Below are 24,730 nucleotides of genomic sequence, written 5' to 3'. Positions count from 1 at the left end.
TGTTTATAGGAGAATTGTTTTAAAATAATTTCTGGTTTATTGTCAGCAAATGTATCATTTGTGTATCTGTGACCCAGGGTTACATAAAATCCTCTTGAACAAGATAAATCACAGGTGGGAGCCCTGCTGAATCATGTCTGCCTCCTGGCCATGCAGCCCACAGAGCTGACGTTCCCCAGTGGCTCACAGTGGAGGGACAGAAACAAATGTCACTGGCCTGGATAAGGACCAGACACAATTCCTATGGAATATACATCACTGTTGTACCACTGTTAAGTCGAAAACGTCGTTAATCTTGGAGCTAGATATTGATAATACACTGAAATAAGTCCACACACATAATTCAGAAGAACATGCACCAAAATACTAGCTATGTTTATCACAATGATTAGGATTTGGAAGATGCTAGTATTTTCTGAATGAGCCACTGCAGTATTTTGCTGTTTCTGGACATATGCTACCGTTAGGATAAGCACATACAAGGTTATGTGCAGTTTAAGAAGTTAACTTTGACCTGTCCCCTCAGCCATAGAATGTGAAGAACTCTCTGAAGCATCGTCTTTACCATCTAAACCCAAAGTGGTCAGGGGTTCCCTCTGGATGTGCCTAACAGGAGTGCCTGGCAGAAGTTCACAGTGTCCCCATGGCCCTTCTTCCTGCACTTAGGCCATCCAGTCACATGAACCAAACTTTATGTGGAAGCAAAGTGACAAAAAGAACATGCTCAGATTCTCTGTGTGTGTCCTTCCTTCCCTACCTTTTCTGTTCCTTTAGTTTTACTAATAGGATTCGAAATTATACCTTTAGTTTTTTTAAAGGCACACTTGATCTCTTGCAAATGGATAAGCCAAAAACAAATTGTTTACTTCCCTTCCATCTGTCCTCTATTTAGCCATCCATCTATCCACATGACCATCTATTCATCTCTCCATCCATCCATCCATCCATCCATCCTGCATCCATCCATCTATCCATCCATCCATCCATCCATCCATGCATCCATCCATCCATCCATCCATCCATCCTGCATCCATCCATCCATCCATCCATCCATCCATCCATCCATGCATCCATCCATCCATCCATCCATCTATCCACCAATCCATCCATCCATCCATCCATTTATGCATCCATCCATCCATCCATCCATCCATCCATCCATCCATCCATCCCTCCATTCATCCATATCTTGCTTTCTGTCTCATCTGGTTAGCAACATGGCTTCTCTGTATCTCTGACTGGCCTGGTTTGCCACCATTTTGTTTAGCTATTGGGCTAGTAGAGAGTCTGTTAGCTTTTCCCTCTTCTCAAGGAACAGTAATACCACATGATCACATGACCCTAAAGGGCAGCTCTAAAAGCATATGTGTTTTCTTATCTCTCTGCAGTTGAATTCCTGCTGCCAGAATGGGGAAACAGAACAGCAAGCTGCGCCCTGAAGTCATGCAGGACTTACTGGAGAGCACAGACTTCACGGAGCATGAGATCCAGGAGTGGTACAAAGGCTTCTTGAGAGACTGCCCCAGCGGACATTTATCAATGGAAGAGTTTAAGAAAATATATGGGAACTTTTTCCCTTATGGGGATGCTTCCAAATTTGCAGAGCATGTCTTCCGTACCTTTGATGCAAATGGAGATGGGACAATTGACTTTAGAGAGTTCATCATAGCCCTGAGTGTGACGTCAAGGGGCAAGCTGGAGCAGAAGCTGAAGTGGGCCTTCAGCATGTATGACCTGGATGGTAATGGCTACATCAGCAAGGCAGAAATGCTGGAGATTGTGCAGGTAAGGACCCTGGCCTGTTAGAAGAGTGTGAGTGTCACAAAGACCCTGAAGGCACCTGGGAAGCATGGGACTAAGTGTGTAAACTGTTATGTTACTAGGGCAGATAGTTTGGCCCACTTGGTGGTTTTTGAAAAGTCTGAATTCACATGCACAGAATTTGTATAGAAACCTACATTGGTTGGAATCTCTTGAAAACTCAGGAGCCCAGCTCTACTGCCTGCACTTCTTACCTGTTAGCAGTTGTCCATACTTTGCCTACAGAGAGACGGGGCTCATCTGTTGGCCATTCTTGTTACAGTCTTCCCATTGATCGATGTAAAAACCTGCTCAGACATGTGGTCTTGGGCCATGTCTGTGAAGCTGTATTAGTAATGAAGCCCTGACTTAGGTTCCCACCTGCATTTTTTAGAAACCATCTCTTGGTCAAGAGTCAACACAAGCAGTGTCTTTACCTGTAAAATGGAACTGCATGCCAAGGGCTTGTTCTAAGATACATGACTCTCCATGTTAAATGCTGTCTTACTGTTCTGTGTCTATGAACAGACACCATGACCAGAGCAACTCTTATAAAAGAACACATTTAATTGGGGACTTGCTTACGGTTTTGAGAGGTTAATCCATTACCATCATGGTAGGAAGCAGGCAGACATAGCATGGGAGTTTTACATCCTGATAGGCAGAGAGAGGGGTTGGGGAGGGAGGCCATCCAAGTAACACAACTACTCCCACAAGACCTCACCTCCTCTAACTATGGACCAAGATTTTAATCATATAAACCTGTGGGTGCCATTCTCATTCAAACTACCACAAGAGCCTAACCTAGGGACAACCACATAAAAGATAATTGTTGTTAATTGACCACGTTGTCCCTTCCAGAACACAAATATAGAGGGCTTTGTCATTTTACTAAGAGCCACTGTGGTTTGGCCTCCTGCAGCCACTCACACAGAGTAGCTCCAGTGAAGAAAACAGGAGAGAGTAGTGCTGGAGGCTATGGGCAGCTTGCTAAGCAGTGGGTGGGACCCAGAGACAAACCTAAGGGATTCAAGACTCAGGCAAGATCAGGAGGGCTTCAGCGTTGTTAAGGACTAGGTGGGTGACACAGCCAAGAGATGGCTGTCTTTCAAGGTCTAAACAGGTGAGAAAAGCTCAGCACAGAAGCATCTGTCAGCAAGGAGTCAAAGGAGTGGGGCTTTGGTTTCTTGGAGGGCTCAGCTCAGAGGTCACATTTATCCCAGAACACTGGAGCAAAAGTCCTATTGAGACAGAGCTGCTACCCTGGAAAAATGGTGTGTGCTGGACGGGAGGGGTATAACGAGGAGATGTAAAAAACTCAGCTGTTGCTAGGAATGGGGTTAGGGTAGAGTGCACCTAGCTTGCAGAGAACCTCAGGCAACATGACACTGGAAACCAGACAACTAAAAAGACTGCTATAATGCTGTGACTGAACCTCAAAGGAGGATGGAGCTCACATGGGCAGGGAAAGGGATGGTGTAACTGTACCTTTCTGGCTACTTTATTGGGTTCTTATATTTACAACCCTTCTCCACCCTTATTCGACCTAATCCCTTCTAACCCCCCCCCCCAACACTAGGTAGGAGAGAGAGAAGGTTAGAGGGGAAAGGGGGCACAGACCTCTTTAGACCACTCCCTGCTAATGAGGAGTATTGTTTATAGGGGGTGGTTCTGATGCTAAGGTCCTGGTGCTCAGTTGGTTTTTGATTCATCAATAAAGATGGTAATGGCCAATGAGCTGGGAGGAGTAGGCGGGACACGTGGGGGGTGGGGGGATTTTCCCCATGATTCTGAGGGAGAAAGGGTGACCAGCCATGTGAGATCTCGGGCAGAGTGGTCATAGGTTATTTTCCCCAGGCAGGAGATGAGAAATACAACCAAAGCTGAGGGCAGTTTTGGGTTATTGAACAAGGAGAAGGTAACTAAGCAGCTAAAGTTGAGGGTAGATTTAGGGTGTGAGCTAAGTATTGGGAAGGGAACGCTAGCTGTGGGAGATTAGAAGCATCAAACCATCGAGCCACAAGGCAGGTTAAAAATTAAGTTAGTGTGTGTGTGTGGTTTATGTTTAATCCATGGATCTAAGGGAACCTGGGCAGGGTTGGTGGCATGGTCTGTGCAGATCTTAAAGTGGGGTTAGCAAATACTACATGTCACAGAGTTCTTTCAGGGCAATTTCAGTCTTCATCGCCAGGATCTTCATCATGTCTGTTTGCTCACAACCACTTGGCAAACTGCAACAGCAGCAGGGGGAGCGGCTGCTGCCCCAGGCCCTCTCAGGGCCTTCACATTTGTACCTTCTCACCACCCCCCCCCAGAATTCCGAATGTAAACTATGTGCAGCTAACAAAAATTTTATCTGTCCTAGAGCAAGGGACACCTCATAGTTAGCAGCTGTGGATGGACAATCTGAAGCAGCCCCATACCTAGGATTAAAACAAAAACGTAATCACATAACATAACTGGGTTTGATAAATGGCTTTTTCTATAACATCAATCAACTACATATAATAAGAACAATTATGAGAACTATTAGGTAATAATTATGTTTACAATGTTCATTCTACTTATATTTGGCAACCTTGGAGAAAGTATTGAATTATCTATCCCATCTTGGTGAGTCCAAAATCTTGTACCTAAATCACTTTCTTATAAGAACTTGCACTGATCAACACGAAAACATTTTTTTCAGGCCCTAAAACATTTTCTTAGATTCTAAACAACTCAAGCTTTTATGTCTTTAATCTTCAGTACTGAAAGCTATAAGACAATAATTATCTAGTCTTCAACCCTGTCAGAGACCCGAGGACACATACTACCTGGGTAAGCAGAGCAAGCAGCTTCCAAAACTATAGCAATGACAGAAACTGCTGGCTACCTGATCAACCAACCAGGGTTCCTCTGTGTTGGTGGGGCACTCAGCCTTCCACCAACAGACCCAAGATATCCAACAGAAATATCTCTGAAGCAGGAATTTTGAAGGACTGGCCTACCTTGTTTCATTAGAGTGAGTCACTCAACTCCCCGGTGTCCTGCTTATCCATGGTTTGGACAGTGTGTCATTGCAGTCAAGATAAGGAGTAGGTCCCCACCCCCAGTGGCCATCTTGCCACAAATGAAGCAAACTCCATGTGGAGGTTCTTAGGTGACCATCATCTAGATTGGATGCTATGAGGAACTGAGATTCCCTCTCTCTCCCTCGACTCCCTTTCTCTCCCTCTCTCTCTTTCCCTCTCTCTCTCTCTCTTCCCCCAAGAAGCCTTTTATTATCGAAACACCTTAATTGCTATATTCTGCAGATCTCTAAAGTGTTTGATACCATCTATCTATGTTAAGTATATCTGAATAGACAAGCATTGCTTGTTTCTAGCTATTTATGTTTTGCTTAACTTTGAAAACATGGACAGGAAGCTAAGTAAAGTTTATTGCTATAATAAACTAGTACCTAACAAGACTGTAAGTTGAATAGTTTACACTGGAAGCTTTCAAGGACTTAATTAAACTTTACATTAAAATTTTAAATGAATCACATATGTACAGTATCTTAAAACATGTATACAATATGTTGTAGCAAATATAACCTTAAATTTCTGTCAATATACAATCATCTGTACCGATGTAAAACATTTGAGACTAGTTATTGTTATCTTAGTCTTAAAGGAGATACAATCCTTTCACCCTCTCATGCCTGTACCCCTGTACCCTTTATCCCCTTCTTCCTCCTTCCCCCAACATCAGACAGGAAGGGATAGAGGGAGAAAGAAAAAGAGAGCTCTGATTCTAACCTCCTTTACTTGGTTTCCTCCATGACCGTAACTGTGACCAACTCCCTTAAACAAGAACAAACATCCATCACCTACCAAATGACCAAAAACCACCCATCCCGCCTCTTGGGAACTGGGATGTTGTATTTTTTAAAATTGTTTTTGTTCTCTGGAAGTGATGGCATCTTTCGGGGACCCTAAGAAAATCGCCCAAGACCTGGGAGAACTAGCTGTATTGTTGGCTGCCCAGTCTCTGTGGGATAGGAAAGGGGAGGGCTTAACTGAAGTCCTGACTGGAACAGTCTGTGAGGCTGGACCATCTGAGCTAGCCGCTTTGAAGTTGTCCTGGATGCAGCTTCTGAAGAAACAGCAGCTGAGGTAGTCTGTGAGGCTGGATAGCCTGGGCTACTTGCTTTGTCTTCAGTGGTGTCTGGTCCTTCTGCTCTGCAAACACAGACTTCTGAAGGTAATATTGTAGGTGAATTTCTGCATTAACACGTGTGTGGAACGTGTAGTGTACACACCTTCGTTACTGATGATTCTCTGCTCTCCGTTTGAGCATGTGAAAGGCATCCGCCAACTTCATGAGTCCTTTTGGATTGTGTGACCACACTGTAATATAAATATATGAAAGGGTGACCTGTGGTAATAAGTCATGAGGACTTAGTTGCCAAAGGGATTAGTTGATTACGTAGAGAACGTTCATGTACTAGTTAGTAGGAGGTTTTTCCTGGTTAAATCTAATTTGTGTAAGTTTTGATGGTAACCATATCTGTTTGTTCCCAGTAGAGACATAAACAAAACTGTGTCCTCAGTGCCAAACTATTGGAAGATCTCATGGACTCTTCACATCCTTATGGGATAGAGGATGGTCTAATTCTCCAGTTATTCCTATAACCCAGTGTCTCTCGGCAGGTTAGCATTAAGAAAAAAATTTAAAGTTAAGAAGCATTATTTAGTCTGTCCCGGGAGGTCTTTGCTCTTCCTTTTTGTTTCATGAGCATTTCTTTGAAGGTATGATTAGATCTTTCTACCACTGCTTGTCCTATAGGCTTGCGTGATTGATATACCTGTGATGTGCTTTATGTTATGATATGCAAAAAGTAGCTTCATCTTACTGGAAATATGTGTGGGGGCATTGTCAGCCTTGATTTATGCAGGTATCCCCATAATTGTCATTATTCGCGACAAGTGTGTAGTTACAGAATCAGCTTTTTCAGAAGTCCATTGGGACTCTGAGTATGTATCTGTGGTATGGTATACAAACTTTAGTTTTCCAAATTCTGCAAAATGAAATAACCTGTCAGATGTCATTTCCTTTGGCATCCTTAGGATTACTTCCAGTGGGAAATGGAATTTGGTTTTTTACAGAGAACAAGTTGGACATTTTCTTATAATTTCCTTGGCTTGTTGCCAAGTGATCTTTTTTTTTTCTTTAAACATCTACTTTTAACATCATGTTTTTCATGGAATTCTGAGGCTTCTAACACCTTCCCTATTAATAATCAGTTTGTTTCCGAGTTTCCTTGTGCTGATGGACTCAGCAAACCTGCATGAGATGGAGTATGAGTGCTATGTAATGAATAGTCCCTATTTCTGATTGCCTACTGCATCTTATAAATAATAATTTCCAAACCATCGGGTTAATTCTGAACCATCGGGAAAAATTCAAAACAACTTCTTCTGCATATTAAGAATCAGTAATTATATTAAGAGATTCGGGAAAATCTAACAGTGCCATAAGGAATGCGTACAACCCTGACTTGAACTGAAGTACATGGACTATGGATTACCTTGCTTATTTTGTCTGACTCAGAGCTGGCCTGCTGTTGCCAACTTATTTGCATCTGTAGAGAAAGTAGACACTTCCTTTAAAATAACTGGGAGAACCAGTTATCTTATAAGATGCAGATGCTTGCTTTAGGATATTCGTTAACTTCTCCCAAATAGTTACCACAAGCTCTTTGCCAGTGTTGATTGCTTATCCATAGGATGTAATCTCAGCATCAATAAAAGGCATCATGAGTTCAGCTGGGTCTGTTCCTGATAATTGACATAGTCTTATTCTACCTTTTATGATTAATTCAGAAACCTTTTCTATGGAAGTCTTTTTTTTTTTTTACTTTGTTTATGTGCTAATAAAATATTACCCATAATACTATCTTTCCTTTGCATAAGGAGCCCAGTATGAGAATGAGTTGAAGGTAAAATGACCAAAATACAGTCAAGTTTAGGATCAATTTGATGTACATATGTATCTTACAGTCTCTGTTCTACCAGAGTTAATTCATTCTTCTCTCTCCCTCTCCCCCTCCTCTTCAGCTGTTAACCATCTTAAACTGTTTAAGTACAAATCTTGTAAAATTTGAAATAAATTACTTAACTCATGAGTAGTTAATCCACTTATAGACTGTAGCCATTTAACAAATCTCATTAATTTTGAAAATCATTAAGAGTTTGCAACTGATCTCTACAGATCTTTTGTGGTTAAATGTTTTTTTTTTTTTAAAGAATTATTTAATGTATGAGTACTCTAACTGCATGTACCTACATGTCAGAAGAGGGCACAAGATCACATTACAGATGGTTATGAGACACCATGTGGTTGCTGGGAATTGAACTCAGGACCTCTGGAAGAGCAATCAGTGCTCTTAACCTCTGAGCCATCTTTTCAGTCAATTTGTTATTGTTGTTGTTGTTGACTTATTTTAAACCCAAATAGTTAATAGACTCTCCTCTCCATATTTCTTCAAAAGCAATCTGTAATCCCCAGAATGGCAGGATTCTTTGCGGGTCCTTAAATATTTTCTCTAAAGTATCTGTATCAGAATCAGCCCACAAACTATTATCCATGTAGTGGTAAATAATAAATTGCTTACGAATTATTTCTAGTGGTTATTGCACAAAATTTTGGCATTGAGTCAGACTATTTAACATTCCCTGTGGAAGAACTTTCCAATGACATCTCTTTACTGGAACACTAATCATAAGCAGGTACTGAGAAACCAAACCTTTCCCTATATCATGTTCATGTAAAAAGATTGTGGGGGGTTATAAAAACAATCTCTTAAATCAGTTACTATCACAGACCATGACTTGGGTAAAAAGGATGGTAAAGGAATTCCGGACTATAAAGGACCGGTTGCTTGAATTATTCTATGAGCTCTTAAATCTGTTAACATCCTCCATTTTCCTGATTTCTTTTTTATGACAAACACAGGGGAATTCTATAGGCTGATAGACTCTTCTATATGTTGAGCCTCCAGCTGCTCTGGTCCTAGCTGATCAAGTACCGATACCTTTTTCTTAGTTAAGACCCTCTGCTGTATCCACGCAGGCTTCTCTGTCAGCCTTTTTAAGGGTGGGGCCATTGGTATTTCAGGAAGGAGCCTCAATCCCTGCAATGTTCTGTGTTTGAACAATTGACACAGCCTGTGTTTGGATTTGATGACACACATCAATAACTCCTCCATTCCCCCCCCCAATTTCATTATGAGCTGTCTCTGGGGTCACAGGAATATTAATTTGAGTATGCTGTTGTTCTAAAGATCCCTTCCCCATAAATTTATGGGTATGTCAGCCACATAAGGTTTCTGCTTGCCCTTCTGGTTCCAAAAATTTAACTTGTTCATACACTTTGTTTTATTTGAGATAATTCACCAATTCCTATAAACTATACATAAGCCTTCTGAAGTAGTCATTTTGCATTACAGAATTTTTGGGAACCGATAGTCCATCCAGCACCTGTATCCATCAAACCTTCTATTTTAACACTGTTCACTTTTTGTTGTTGTTGTTGTTGTTGTTTCTTAGATTTATTTATTTATTATATATAAGTACACTGTAGCTCTCTTCAGACACACCAGAAGAGGACATCAGATCTCATTACAGATGGTTGTGAGCCACCGTGTGGTTGCTGGGAATTGAACTCAGGACCTCTGGAAGAGCAGTCAGTGCTCTAACCGCTGAGCCATCCCTCCAGCCCATTCACATGTTATTTTGATTTCTGATCGTTAAGCACTGTTTGCTAGAACACAGACTTTCAGTACTCCCAAATCCTTCTGCTGTTTCTGCTGCAACAGCTGAGCAATCCTGTACCCTGGAGTAAATCACACCTTTTTTTAAAACATATGCCATAATTTTAAGTTTTTCCTTGAAATCCTCATCTATAATACCTGGACGCACAAATGAATCTTTGGGAAGTTAATCTACTTCTTCCCAAAAATCATCCCTATGATTCCTTTAAGGTGAAGGACAGAAAAGTTAGCGGTTATTTTGTCAGCGATACTTAGTTAATGTTTCTGACTACTCCTTACCTCAGTGATACTTTAAGCTACAGTGTTTCTGACTACTCCTTACCTCAGATACTTAGTTACAGTGTTTCTGACTACTTCCTACCTCAGTGATACTTAGCTACAGTGTTTCTGACTACTCCTTACCTCAGTGATACTTAGTTACAGTGTTTCTGACTACTCCTTACCTCAGTGATACTTAGTTACAATGTTTCTGACTACTCTTACCTCAGTGATACTTAGTTAAAATGTTTCTGCCTATTCTTACCTCAGTGATACTTAGTTACAATGTTTCTGCCCAATCCTTACCTCTAGGCCAACGGGAGGGAAACAGCTAGAATTTTTTGCTGCAGAGCCTCAAGCGGGCAGGCCCCCATTTTGTTTACTGATGGCAAGAGATTCCTTTTGTGTCCCTCCTGGACCTGCCTCATTAGTCCAATGACACCTTTTGCCACAGTGTCTACAAACTGTATTTCTCATAGTTAATGTATCAGTCATTTTGAGATCTGGCTCAGAAAGTACTGTGTTTCTCACAGTTACTACAATAGACGTTTTTGAACTCTGAGACTTTTAGTAGTTTGGTCAGAATTTCGTTGTAAACAGCCAAATCCACCACAATTAAAGCACGAGGCATTTTGGTATCTGAGACCTTTAGCTATAGCTTGCCCTATGATATTGGCATGTTCCTCCTGGAGCCAATATCAGTTGTGTCTTATCCACTCATGCACTGCTGCTTGTACCTTTAAGGATCAAATCACTCTTTTACATTCTGTCTTCACATTCTCCAATGCCAAGGTCTCTATCGATACCTGTCTGACATCTGGGTCTGATATGGCTTTTTTTACAACTGAAACCAATCTTTAGAAGAAATCTGGGACAGCTTCCTCAGAGCCTCGTATAATCTTAGTGAATGAAGTCGATCTATTCCTGGACTCCTCAACTTTATCCCAAGCCCTTAGAGCAGCCAAGTGACATCGGTCTATAACAGCATCATCAAGTCAAATCTGTAGGTCGGAATCCCACCCTTCACCAAGCAATTGATCTTTAACAATATCCATTCCTCTTTCTCTATTTCATTGTTCGGTATTCGAGGCTTCCTCCCTCCACCACATCAACCACCATGAACTGCTGACCAGCCTCTAACACAGCTGTGACCAAACCCTTCCAGTCGTGGGGAATAACTCTATTTTGGGTAGCCCAGTTACTTAATACTTGTTTAACGTAAGGGGAATGAATTTCATAGGAAACTATATTCTCTTAACACCTCAGACCTGTCATTTCTATAGGATGCCATGCTATCTCATCCTAGTCATGATCGACACCATTAGCTGGCACGTGTCACACACTTACTGGGAAAACCTATGGTAATTTTGTAATACCAGGCCCCTCCTCTGGCAGCATGGTTGACTCCAGATTAACCCCTTCTCTCAGGACAGGCTGTTTTTCTTTAACCCTGTCACCCGGCATGACCTCCTGTCCCTCCTGGCTCCTCGCCCTGCCCGGGAGTTGTGGGGACTTGAAACTGTCAGTGCATGTCACGGGACCAGATACTACCTGCCTTCTAGCCCAGTTTGCACCCTCCTTCATCCTTTGGGAAGCTCCCACCCTCAGCCTGAACCTTTTTGTCCCCCTTTCCCCCCCTTCAAAACTGAGAGGATAGACTTTTCCCCACTTTGTTTCTCAGCCCCCCCCTATATCCACCTGTGGCTTTTCCAGTTGCTCAGTCATTCTCTCAACCCGTTTTGAGACACAATATAGGAAGGAGAAGGTTAATAATAATAATAATAATAATAATAATAATAATAATAATAATAATAATAATAATAATAATAATACTCCTCTGGGAGAAAATTAAACTTTTTGGTGACACCCTAAAGCAGAACATTTCCCTCCTCTTCCCTGCTGTTTCCTGTAAGTCATTAGAGATCATTTTCTATTCGCCTACCTCCCATCTGGGCACCACTGTAACCATACTTTTGGCTACTTTTATTGGTTTCTTATATATCTACCACCTTTCTCCAACCCCCCAAGAGAAAGAAGGTTAGAGGGGAAAGGGGACAGAGATCTCTTTAGACCACTTCCTGCTGATCAAGGGTGTTGAGGTCCTTGGGTTAAGTCCAACCTTCATTGCCAGGATATACAATTTCTTCTTGTCTCTTTGCTCACAACCACTTGACAAACCTCAACAACAGCAGCAGAGGGGGCGGCTGCTGCCCCAGGCCCTCTCGGGCTCTCACATTTATAGCCTCTCCTCTCAAGAGTCCCCAAAATTTCAAATGTAAACTATCTGCAGCTGGCAAAAATCATATCCCTCCGAGAGCACAAATCATAGTCAGCGGCTGTGGGCAGTCCGAAGCAGCCCTATATCCCACAGCCGGGATTAAAACAGAAACATACAGTCATGTAATGTAAGTGGGTTCTTAAAACTCACTACGGGACAGCACAAGCACCGGGAAGTCACAAGAGTAGGGATCTCAGGTGACACTGCCTCACACAGGACCACTTCTGCCCTAGTGATATGGAAACGTTATGTCAAAAATAATCACTCAGCAATAAGGATCTTAAGCAGAGATAAAGGCCGTGGTCCCTCCCCTGCACTGGGAGACGTCTAATATAAAATGTGGCCAGATAATGGGGTAGGCTCGAGAGATAGGTCAGCAGTTAAGAGCACTGACTGCTCTTCCAGAGGACCTGGGTTCAGTTCCTAGCACCCACATGGTGGCTCAGAACTGTCTGTAACACAGTTACAGGAGATACAATGCCCTCTTCTGGCCTCCACAGGCTTTGTAAGCACCGGACAAACATGGAGGCAAAACACCCACACATATACAACAAAATAAAGACATTAAGAGAACATCATGGGATCCCGTCCTACCCCGACATGAAAGTTTTTAATTTTTAAAAATTTTCTGTGTGGGTAGGATAATTTCTTAAATGACATATTTCTTGATATTTTAACTATGATAATTTTAATTTGCATGTTTAAATTGCCCTCTTACCCTTACCATACATTAAAAACGTCCAATTAATTAATTCCAAAACCAAAACACTTCTGTAACGCAATTTTCTATCTTGCTATTTTCACTTAGCACAGTAACACACGTATCTCTGTATTTATGAAGATGTCATATAACAGTTTAATAATAATTGTCTATGGGTACTTAATGATACTACAGTATATTGTAACTGCTTAATTTTCTACTGTTGGATATTTAGGCTACTTTCAGTTTTCATTAGACAAAATGGTTTATCTTTTAAAAATAAAATAAATCAATAATCTTTCTGGATAAAGTGCCCCCCAGGGTTATTTCTTTAGAATGGGATCTTAATAACTGTCAAAGGGAATGAGTGTTTCTAAGGTCTCTTGATATATCCTGTCAAAGTATTTTTCCTCATGCCGTCACAAGCATACACGCAGGACATCTCCCCATCATTTTACACCTTGGCAGTTCCTTGATCTTTGCTCGTTAAACAAAAATGGGAATTCCAAGGTGACTCGTTGCATTAGATTTCTGTAAGGATGCCAGGTGTGAAGTAATCGACTTGCTCTCACCTGTTTCGGAGATTGGAGTCGGATCTGTGGGTGTGGCCTGTGGAGAGAGCTTTACATCAGGGTCAGGAGTGTGAAACAGAAAAACTGTTCATCTCGGGGACAGGAAGCCAGAGAAAGAAAAAGACTGAGGTCCAACAGTCTCCTTTGAGGTCTCCACCTCCCTCCCAACCCGAAGATTTATCCCAACAGATTCCACCTCTTAAATATTCTTCCACCTACCAGGAGTGTCTGCCAAAGGCTGGGGACTGAACTTTCAGACTCAGGTCTTTGAGAGCACTTAATATTCCCTTGTATATGCGGCTCTCCTCTTCATTAGGCATTTCGGCTGCCCTGCTTTTTAGATTTGTGTTATTATTGGGTACTTAGAGCTGGACAAGGAGCTTCCTTCCATCCTCAGAAGAGCACAAAGGGCTGTTCTCATTTTGGACAAAACTTGCCGACTGGAATCTGAAATAGCAATGCCTGCGGCGTTATCTCCTGACGTGGTTTTGCCCAAGTTTCCTGCTGGCTTTCGCAGCCAAGGAACCTATAGCTACCGAGACTTGAAAGGAGCCTTCAAAGAACACGAGCGTAAGGAGGTGGCGAGGCAGCTGCACGTCTATCCATAGCTCATCGAAGACCCTGGCAAGGGGCACAGTGTCCAGGAGAGACTGTGTGGTTTGGAAGAGAAAGTTTGAGGACCGAGGGGACATGCAGAAGATGCCTGCAAACATCTGCCCTGGGGGAGTCCCACCGTGTTCCATACAGAACACCAAGCCCAGTAAGCGGCAGGAAGGTGTATTCAACCCGGTAAAGGTGTGCCCATCACTGTTGTGTCCCCCAGCCATTCACAAGTGTCCAGGCCTGAACTTCAGACGGGCCTGTGTAATCCTGAGGTTCTTAAGAAACCCGCCAATGGAAGACTTCGAAGACCCCCCCCCCCAATACCCTCGATGGTTAATATTTATGATTGCAAATAACAAAGATCATCAAGGAGGTTAAGTTAAATTTCAAAGCCTTTCATAGGCAGATATCCCAGCACATTCTTATGCAGATCCCCATTTTCAGTCACTGGGGATGAACTGGAATTCAGAATTCACTGTAGGACCCCACTGAGTTCCACATTCTTTTTTAATCTTTTGTCCCCTTTCTTTCTGAAAGCCCATGACATTGTCACAGGAAGCCGGGTGGTGAGGATTTTCTTGTCTTGGAGCTAGAGCTAGCCGGTGCACTATTTAGGAAAACTCATTTACTTGAAAGCAGTCACTGTTGGGTTTCTGCGGTGAGCTGAGCTTTTGTAGACAACTGCTAGGATGCAGTGAGTTGAGGTACCATAAACAAGCTAAGGGTCTCATTGTTAAAGTCACACTTGAAGCCTAATGACCAGTTCTGAGTGAAGTCTCTTAGCCGAATCCCCATCTCTTTGAGACTCAGAAATTCAAACTATTTAATGTGGGAGGGGGTGGAGGTACAAATTCATGATCATTTACCTACAAACACTAACAATTAATTGGTCAGGGTGTAGAGCAAGGTAAAAATGAGTCTGTTCAGAAATTGCAGAAATTGTTCCTTTGTTGTACTTAGATATGTCCTGTGACTTAGTATCTGTAGGCACAAAATAGCACTGGTGACCAAAAGCTAGACTTCATTTGTTTTCCTTGATATTGGTAGGAGAGACCAGAATTTACCACGCCACTATGAGTTCTGTGTGGTGCTTGTTGTAAATTAGATTTCTCGCCTAGGCCCAGACAGACCACACCAAACACGGTTCCACGTGGAGAGGTTTAATAGAACGGGATAGGGCAGGGGTCAAGGCCGGGCGAAGAGAGGAAGAGGAAAGAGAGAGAGGAGGAAGGGTTTCGGTCTTTTGTAGGGGTAGTGACGTCACTTGCTCCCAGGTGGAGATGGGATTTAGAACTGATGTCTTCTGGGAATGCTTTGGCTGTTTCCATGGCAATTGATGTGCTAGGTTCCTGTCACCTGTGGGTGGAGCCATTGCTGGGGGAGGGGGCTATCCTAATGCCAACAGTGCTGAACTAGTCTCTATGGCGATTCAAGCCTCCTGGCTTACAAGCCCCACAGTTATCATCTTATAATTTTGAAGGTCTGACCTCTGTCTCACTAGACTAAAAGTACCCTTGGGGCTTCGTCCCCTTCTGGGGCCACTTGACAGAAAGATTTCTTATCTCTCCCAGTTTCTAGAAGATGCCTACATTCCCAGGCAAGGGCCCGTGCCCATTCACCTTCAAAGTGAGGTTCGCCGCTGCTGCCCCCATCCCCGCCTCAAGACTGCATCTCTGCTTGTCTCTTGCATTTATTCATGCATTTATGAATATTAATCATCAGCTCCCATTTCTGCCCGGGACCATGTGTGGAATCTGGGTGCGCCCTCCTGTTTCCTTCCTCCCGTTCTGTGAAATCTTTTTACTGTGTAAGGTAAGACACTCCAGGTTCCAAGCTTTGGGATGTTGGACACGCAGGAGGGAGCATTACTCAGTCTACCACAAATTGCTGGAGAACACCCGTGGCTCTTTTTAAACAAAACTGTTTTCACTGTTTTTGATGGATCATCATCTGGGTGAACAAGTAAAACCATCTGTGGATTTGGTTTAGAGCCTCAAATGAACATCTTTCTTTTCTTTTTAACATTTATGTGTCTGATTTTCTTTAAGTGACAGATTTAGTTATTAGACTGTTTTTTTTTTTTTAATCACCATGCTGAAATAGGCTGCAAGTGTGCCTTCCCCCTACCATATGCTACATCCTCTTCTCTCGGTGGGGACAGTCTGTCTGCGACTTTATGAGGAAGGAGAATCCTTTCTGCCCTGCAGAGGACAGTCTGAATGTCCACACACCTGCCGTGGTAATGAGTGGGCTTAGACGGAGCAGAGGTTCTCCCATGGCCGACTGCAGGAGACAGAAGCAACTCTTCTTGACATAGGAACACAGCATCCAATATAAGAGATAGGGTGGCACTTATTTACCTCCCTTCTGTCCTCAGAAAGCCACCAAGCAAGACTCTTAACCAGACCAACATGACATCAGGAGAGTCATTGGTTAGATGTACAGGGTGTCACCTGATATGAATGTGAACCACAAGCCTTAGGCAACAGTCGCCTTTATCCAAATCAAAAATGATTAACAGGCACCTTGACTCAAGTGGGCCAATGTCCTTGTCTTTTTAAAATTTCAATCTCCCCTACCCTCCTTTTTCATTTATTATTGGCACCTTGCAGGTCCCTTAGGGGGAAAAAATAACCACAAACTTGCTTTAGTATGGTGGGGGAGGGGGTTCTGAAGCTAAGGTCCTGTTCTCCAATTGGTTCTTGATCTATCAGTAATGATGCCAAGAACCAACTGCTGGGCAGAAGGAAGAAGGAGGGACTTCCAGATCTCGTCAGGGAAGACAAGGAGAGGCAAGAAAGGAGAGGAATATTTTCTTTTCTTTTTTAATTTTTTTTATTAGATACTCTCTGTATTTACATTTGAAATGTTATCCCCTTCACCCACCCCGAACCTCTCCCCCTCTGTCTTCACAAAGGTGCAGTAGCTCCCAATCATCCTCTCCACCCCAGTGCCTTAGCATTCCCATACACTGGGAAAATGTGCCCTCCCTGGACCAAAGGCCTCTTCTCACATTGATGCCAGACAATGCCATCCTCTGCTGCATATGCAACTGGAGCCATGGGCCTCTCCATGTGTGCTCGATGGTTGGTAATCTAGTCCATGGGAGCTGCAGAGGATTTGGTTGGTCAGCAATACTGTTCTTCCCATGAGGCCACAATCCCCTTCAGATCCTTCATCCTTCTCCCCACCCCAGCGCCCTCACCAGGGTCCCCGTGCTCAGTCTGATGGCTAGCTTGCAAACCTACTCAACTTCGTGATTCTGGCAGAGCCCCCGAGGAGGCACCCCTATCTGGTTTCTGCCAGCAAGCACCTCCCAGCATCAGCTATAGTGCTTGGGCCTGGTGGCTGCACATGGGGTGGATCCCCAGGTGAGGCAGCCCCTGAACAATCCCCTCTTCACTCCCTGATCTTCCACTTGATCCTGTATCAAGGAGAGGAATTTTTGCTGTAGTTCAGAGGAAGAAAAGATGAGCAGTCATGTGAGATTTCAGGTGGGGCGGCCTTCAGCCATTTCTCCAGGCAGGAGGTTAGGGTGTTGAGGTCGGGCTAAAAGATATCTGAGCAACTAAAGTGGGGGGGGCAGATTTAGGGTGCTGAGCTAAGAGTATTGGGAAGGGCACACTAGCCACAGTAGATTAGAAGTGCTCTACAATTGAGCCAATAAGGCAGGTTGAAATTGAGCAGTGTGTATGTGTGTGTGTGTGTATTATGTGTATGTTGTATATGTGTGTATGTTGTGTGTATGTGTATATGTTGTGTGTATATGTTTTGTGTGTGTGTGTGTGTGTGTGTGTGTGTGTGTGTTTTATCTGGAGATCTGAGGGAACCTGGGGTTAAGGCGGGGTAGCTCAAAGTCCATGCTACATTTTAGTAATTAGACAGTTTTTTCTAGACTGAGTGTGGTATCTTTTCGTCTATCAAAATTTTGTTCTGTAGACTCACGGATTCCATCAGATCTAGAATATCTTTAGTATTTATGCCTTCGAATCTCTTTCTCCCCTCCCCGCCCCTTCAGTCTTTAAGGGTGGATAGACTGTATAGCCCAAAGCCTACACGCGATCCACACGTATGCTGCAGTGCAGAGACTATGTTTTCTCCTCCCTTTGGTCTTGAGTAACAGCCTCGTGTCCACATCAGAGCTTGTTTTGCTGGAAGATCTGACTTACCATCGACCTCAGTCTATAGTTCCCACCTCACGCATTGCAGTTTTTGTCGCTAAACGGTCTACATGGGTTCTTACTAATGTCTTCCCCTGTCTATTTTGGGGATATCTGGAGCACAGGTTTTGTATCTGTTTCAATGGCTTTCTACTAATTAGAACGTTTATGTCAGTTCTAGGCCACTTAATGGATTTTTCTCCTCTGTCCTTCCGTATAGAATAGCACTGTTTCCATGTGTGACCGTTCATTTTTACCCTGTTGCGAGTTGAATATTTTTAACCTATAACTCTCCTTGTGCTTTGTTCTGAGATGCAGTTGAGTTGCCTGGAAACAGCTTGAACTGTCCAGACCTTGCTTTTAAAATGTTGACAGGTGACAGAGATCAGGGCTCATCGGGGACTAATTATTCTCCACCGCTGAGAGAAGACCAAACTAGACTGGGGCCTCACAAATCAAGAGGTTTTCCGTGGATGCTGCAGACACTCTGACCTTCGTCGGGGGCCAGCCTCTCTCCTGCCCGACCTTTTGTAGCTCTCATTCTCCTGCACAGGGACTCAGCTGGGTACCCAAAGGGACTGGCAACAGCTCTTGGGAGTTCTCTCCGAGTGGCTCTCTCCCTGGTTCTGTCTTTGAACACTACGCCCTGGTCCATCCAGCCTTTGAAATCTGGCCTCATAGAAGCTACCAAGCTCAGTCCACGCCAGTGCCTTCACAGATGTCACAGCATCACACGGGAGCTGCCCGGGGCTTATCGCTTCTGTCCACGGTTCTCCGGGAACCACTGTCCTCAGCTGCCTAATTTACAGGGTCTTATGAGCTGCGGTTCTATGTGTACTGTCTTGTTAAAAATTATTCTTCAATCATTTCATGCATGTATCTAATCCGTTCTATAACTCACTCCACTCTCTCTCATCTCCTTTCCAGCCTCATCCCTCCACCCCCCAGTTGTTTCTCTACATTCATGGCTCTTTCTTTTGTTCTGTGACCCGTTAGGTTTAACCCACGCCGTTCACCTAACAGGCGTCGCCTTTAGGGTTTTGTTCCGGTGCCTAAACATCCCGGTTGGAAGCGGCATTGTAGGTTCCCATTCTCCCATTCAGTCTGACTACCTGGCCCTCTGCCTTCTGTACTGTGAGTTCATTGACCTGGACCACACTTGCCTTTTCTAAACCTAAAGGATGTCGTTTGGTCCCTGCGCTTATCACAAAACCAGCACACACTCATCAGTGGAGGCAAGTACCAGACTCCAAAGTACACACAGATAAATAGCCTATATTGGTGCAGTACCGGCAGCAACGGGAAGAGAAATCCCATGAAGAAGCATTGTGGGTCGTGGATGATCAGTTTTGCCAAGAAAAGGAGGAAAAGGAAGAGAAGACACCAGCAGAGGGAAGTAGCATCAGACAAAGTCTAGGCTCAGAGAGAATTTTCTTGGGATGCTAATTTAATCAATGCTCTGTAACACGAACATTGACCAAACCAGTTTGGGAAATGCTGGATTCAACAGGCTCCCATCGGGGCCTTTTAACCTGTGCACTGTGCGGTTTCAGTCAGTGTTTCCCACCCTGTTTGAGTGGCGGCTTGAAGGACACATTTCTTCTTGCCTTTTTTAATCCCTCAGACACACCAGAAGAGGGCACCAGATCCCATTACAGATGGTTGTGAGCCACCACGTGGTTGCTGGGAATTGAACTCAGGACCTCTGAGCCATCTCTTCAGCCCCCAAAGACACATTTCTTTAAAGGAGCTTTAAGGGCCTGGTGGTCTTGGTGCATACCGTTAATGCCAGCACTTGGGAGGCAGCGGCAGTCAGATCTCTGGGTTTGAGGCCAGCCTGGCTTATGTAGAGAGTTCCAGGACAGCCAGGGCTACACAGAGAAACCCTGTCTTGGAAGAAAATGAAGAAGGAGGAGGAGAAGGAGGAGGGGAAGGAGAGGAAGGGGTGGAAGGGGGAGGAGGAGGGGAAGGGATAGGGAAGGGAAGGGAGGGGAGGAGGGAGGGGAGAAACAAGAAAAGAGGTTTAGGGAAAGCACATTCCACAGTTTGTCCAGCCTTTAATTTTCACACACTTTCTTCTATAGATCATCTAATGTCTGGCACCCTTAAAATGATTTTTTTTTAAAAAAGGGTATTATACTGGGCCCTTTTAATAGTAAGCTGTTGTCTAGGAAGCAGGAGTCAGTGTGTGAATCTAGGCTTATGATCTTTAAAGATCTCTGGCTCGTAAAATGGATTCAGACCCTACTTTTGGCAGGAAAAACTTACAGGTTAATTTTTTCCTAAGTAAAAACCTTCATGAAACGTAGTGTATGAATGAGATGTCTTGCTTGGAAAGGGAGTAAGAGGGGCTGAAGAAATGACTGACTGGTTCAGGGTCCTGGCCGATCTTCCAGAGGGTGGAGGTGGATTCCCAGTCCCCACATGACAACTCACGAGGTTCTCTAACTCTAGTTTCAAGGGATGGACGTGGTCACCAAACACTTACAGACCTAAATAAAAACCTTAAAAAAAAAAAAAAAGATTTATATATTTGTTATATACAGTGTAGCTGTCTTCAGACACACCAGAAGAGGGCACCAGATCCCATTACAGATGGTTATGAGCCACCATGTGGGTGCCGAGATTTGAACTCAGGACCTCTGGAAGAGCAGTCAGTGCTCTAACCACTGAGCCATCTCTGCAGCCTGAGGGCGTTGTTTCTTATCTCTGAACAGACAGCGCTGCTCACTTCCTTGACTATACTCTGCTAGGAGAGAGCCCTGAATGTCCTGATTCTCAGTCGGAAGGTCCGGCACTTGCTGGTGGGAAGAGTCACTTCGACTTCCTTCAGAGAAAATGACTTTTAAAATCGTGACCACTCTCAGTTGGCCACAACCCTGTCGATCAGATGTGATTCTTGAAGGAGGAAAGGGAGAGAGATGGGGGAGGGAGGACCACAAAGAAGGAGCCACAGTGAGCCTAGCAGGGAACAGCCCCAGATGGGCTTCTGAGTTTCCCGAAGCTTCTCACTTATCGGAGAACGAGAACAAGACCCCCTCTAGCTTTCTTTAAAAGCAGCCCCCCCCCCCTTTGCCAGGCCCTGCTGGGAGATCCTGACACTGCTTTCTGACAAGATGCAGAAGTGTCCTGTCTCCCGAGGCTGAGTCTTGCCTCTCTAGGCTCTAGAGCCCTGGACTGAAGCCCAGCAGCTGTCAGTTTTGGTTTCTCCTGCTCTGGGGAAAGAGAAGAACGTCACCATTCCCCAAGGGTGGGCCTGTGAGACCAGCAGCACTCAAACACTCACACATGTGCACTGCCCTGGTGCCAACCACATCAGAAACTGGTCTGGGGAACAGTCCACGAATCCTATTGACTGACGGATACAAATCTAATCTAATCTAGTTGCCATAACAAAGCCATCTGGAAAGGCAAGCCTCTTGAAGGGAGCCTCACACATCCATGTGACCAGTTTGAAGCTGCTGGTTCTGCAGTCTTGGGAGGCTTCTGCGGTTCTGTTCTTGTGGGCCTGGTGGTGTGGAGAGGGACCTGCGTGGCCCCATTTCTCTGAACCATTTCTCCTCCTTTATCCTAGCAGCCTGTGTGCAGGGCTGCTCTCCCATCATGCCTCTGTGTCTGCTTATCTTGCGAGCCTCAGCCTCAGCTCAAACAGAAGTGTTAATGGACTGACTTCTGTATTGTTACTGGTGGCTGCCATCAAAGTCCCAAAAAGGGGATTACATTTAGTGGCGGCCTTCCAGGCCCAGAGTTCTTAGAGGATCAATGGGCTTCTAAGAAATCACTGGGGGGGTAGAGGGTTTTCATAACAGCTACAAGGCATTGCTGGGGTACCTGTACCCATCCAAATAAATGGTGGTTGTGGACCGTAAGACACTTTTAGGGTGCAGTGTGGTGTTCATACCCAAGTTCCTCTCTAAGGGGCAGGTGAGGTGTGTGAGGATGAGCCTGCCATCTGCTTTTCTTTTTAAGGTCTGGGCTTCCTCCCTTTGTTTCATTCCCTAGTCAGCCCTGGGTGTGGGGGGTGGAGGGCAGCTGCCCTGACTAACCCTCTTTATAAGGCCGAGTTCCACAATGTCTTCCCATTGTGCCGCACAGCCTTCTGGGCATCTCCCACAATGCTCTTGGGCTCATCCTTACCTGTATTCCAGTGTCTGCCTGCTTCACGTTGAGTCCCCCCATTCTCACCCCCCCCAGGACAAAGGCAGGGGAAGTCACAGTTCCTGGTGCATCAGACGCACACAGAGAAAGTCTGGTGGATAACTAGGCTGGGAACTAGGCAGACAATAATTTGAGAGGAGGGGCTTAGATGATGATGATGATGATGATGATGATGATGATGATGTGTGTGTGTGTGTGTGTGTGTGTGCGCGTGCGCGCGCACGCATAAGCTTCCAAATCTCAAGTCCTTATATTTGTCTGCAGTAAGTGATATGTCCCCACAGAACATTTGCTTGTGTCAAAGCAGATTTGCTTTGGTAGATTCAGGACATTTAGAGTTGCCACACGAATGTTAAGTTTTATGTCCAGATACACATTTACAGAGGGAGTGAGAAGGGAAGGGACAAAACCTATGTTTTGGGCAAAGAGGGACCTTCACACAGAGGGGCAAAGTAGAAAGGAACGGGGAAGGAATCGGAGAGAGGACAACTAGCATGGGGATGCTCGAAACCGATGCTACCCAACACCTTGCAGTAACCACTATCAATGGTCACGGAAGGAGCGTGTCCCGGCCAACCATTTTTGAGGTAAGGAGAATGAAGGAGATCCTGAAGAGGCAGCAAAGGACCCATTTGCGCAGAGGAAGGGAGGTCACACATTGAGACGATGGGAGGGAGGGCATAGGCAACTTCCTGTGGGTGGGGCACGTTTCCATCCATCCTTCGTAAGGCTTGGGGTGGGGAGTTGAACAGTCAGATGAGAAAGGGCCGGATGAAGCCATGGGTCTAGGAAACCCAAGTGTGCCCACATGGAGCAAACTGTGGGAACCTCTGGTAGATCCGGGAGAACATCTGGTTGCAAGACGCTCCCGAGGCCAGTCACGCACACACGCCAGGAAGGGGCCTTCGAGAGTCCAAACAGATGCATCAGAGAAACCGCCGAGGCCAAAAGAGATTGAGACAATCAGTTTGCTGAAGCCTCTGGCAGAACAAAACCCCTCACTTGTCCATAAATACGCCTCAATGGACGCCTCTTGAAGTCCTGAGAAGGTTTCACCTTCCCTTGCTCTAGAGTTGATACGAAATCTTGGTGCCTTCCCTCTTTTAAAAGGACTGGCTGCCTCTGTGGCCAGCATCTTAGCCTATGGTGCTCAAGTAGATGGGGGCTTGAGAGAACTGGCAGCAGGGCTAAGTATGACTCCAGTGTTGACTGCAGAGACAGGGCTAAGGTGTTGGCCCTGACTGTCCTCCTACAGTGGCTCTCCGTGGAGTAGCCCCGGAGTTGACAAGAGTCCGTATATCCTCTGCGTTCTTCTTCATCCATTTTCTCCCCCGCGGCTAGTTAACACTGCTCAGCTCCTAGCTCTGTTCTCCTCCATGTTCCCAAGCTCCTTCCTCTCTGGCTCCGTTCCATCTCCTTACCGGATGTCCCGCCTTCTATTTCCTGCCTAAGCTTATAGGCCAGGCAGCTTTTTTATTGACAGGTGCTGTGCCCATTTAGTACACAAGAGGTTTTCTTTACAATTCCCTTTTTTTAGTCCAATAAAAGGCCCTTTATCTCATTATAATAAACTATATACAATAACACTTATGACACAATTATGAAAACTATCAGGTAAGAATTAACATTCGCCAAATCAAGTCCAGGTGTGTTTGGCAACTTTGTAAAAGTATTCTATTATCTATCCTGTCTTGGTGAGTTCAGAATTTTGTATCAAATTACTCTTATCATAAATTGCACAGACCTTAAAACATTTATCTAAGTCTTAGACAACTTAAACTTATATGTGAGACTCTAACTATCTAGTCTTCAACCCCATCAGAGACTTGAAAAGGAATATTACCTAAGTATGCAAAAAGTGCAGGCGAGCAGCTTCTAAAACTGTAAAAAGAACAGAGAAAACCGGCTGCCTGAACAGTCCCCTCCCCCCACCATCTCCAAATTTCTCTATAATGTTGGAGCATCTATTTTCAGCCTTCTGACCAGGAATATCTGACAGATCTTGTTGTGAAGCAGGAACTAAGAAGGACTTGTTGTCTTTCCAAAACTCAGCTGTTGGCGTCCCTGGGTCTCATTTGCAGGGTCTAGACAGCCTTCTGTCCTCAGTTGCAGCAATGGGAGATTTTTGTCCAGTGGCTAGTTTGCCTTATTTGAAGCAAACTCTATAAGGAGATTCTTTGGCACTTGTCACCCTCTTTGAAGTCAGACGGGGGCACTGTCAGGAGCTGACATCTCTCATTGTCTGGAAAAGGCCTTAAATTAATTAAAACAACTTTAAATGCCAAATTCTGTAGGTCTCTGAGGTTTTTGAAGACTGTGGTATATCTGAATGGGCAAATGTTGCTTGTTTCTGGCTATTCACTATCCGTTCAACTTTAGAAACATATTTTTGCTATAGACTAG

The 24,730-nt window shown here is 44.4% G+C and overlaps 1 protein-coding gene across 1 annotated transcript in view; it reads left to right on the top strand.

Annotated features, from left to right (window-relative positions):
• NCALD (neurocalcin delta) overlaps window positions 1-24,730 on the top strand; it is an 85,155-nt gene that overhangs the window by 56,778 nt on the left and 3,647 nt on the right. Inside the window, exon 2 of the mRNA XM_080909501.1 lies at window positions 1,389-1,785. Coding sequence (XP_080765627.1) covers window positions 1,408-1,785 — 378 coding nt within the window. The 5' untranslated portion in view covers window positions 1,389-1,407. The remainder of the gene's footprint in view (window positions 1-1,388; window positions 1,786-24,730) is intronic.

Source organism: Micromys minutus, assembly GCF_963924665.1.
Source record: "Micromys minutus genome assembly, chromosome: 33".
Lineage (NCBI taxonomy): Eukaryota > Metazoa > Chordata > Mammalia > Rodentia > Muridae > Micromys > Micromys minutus.
This window is presented reverse-complemented; position numbering and strand designations above follow the sequence as displayed.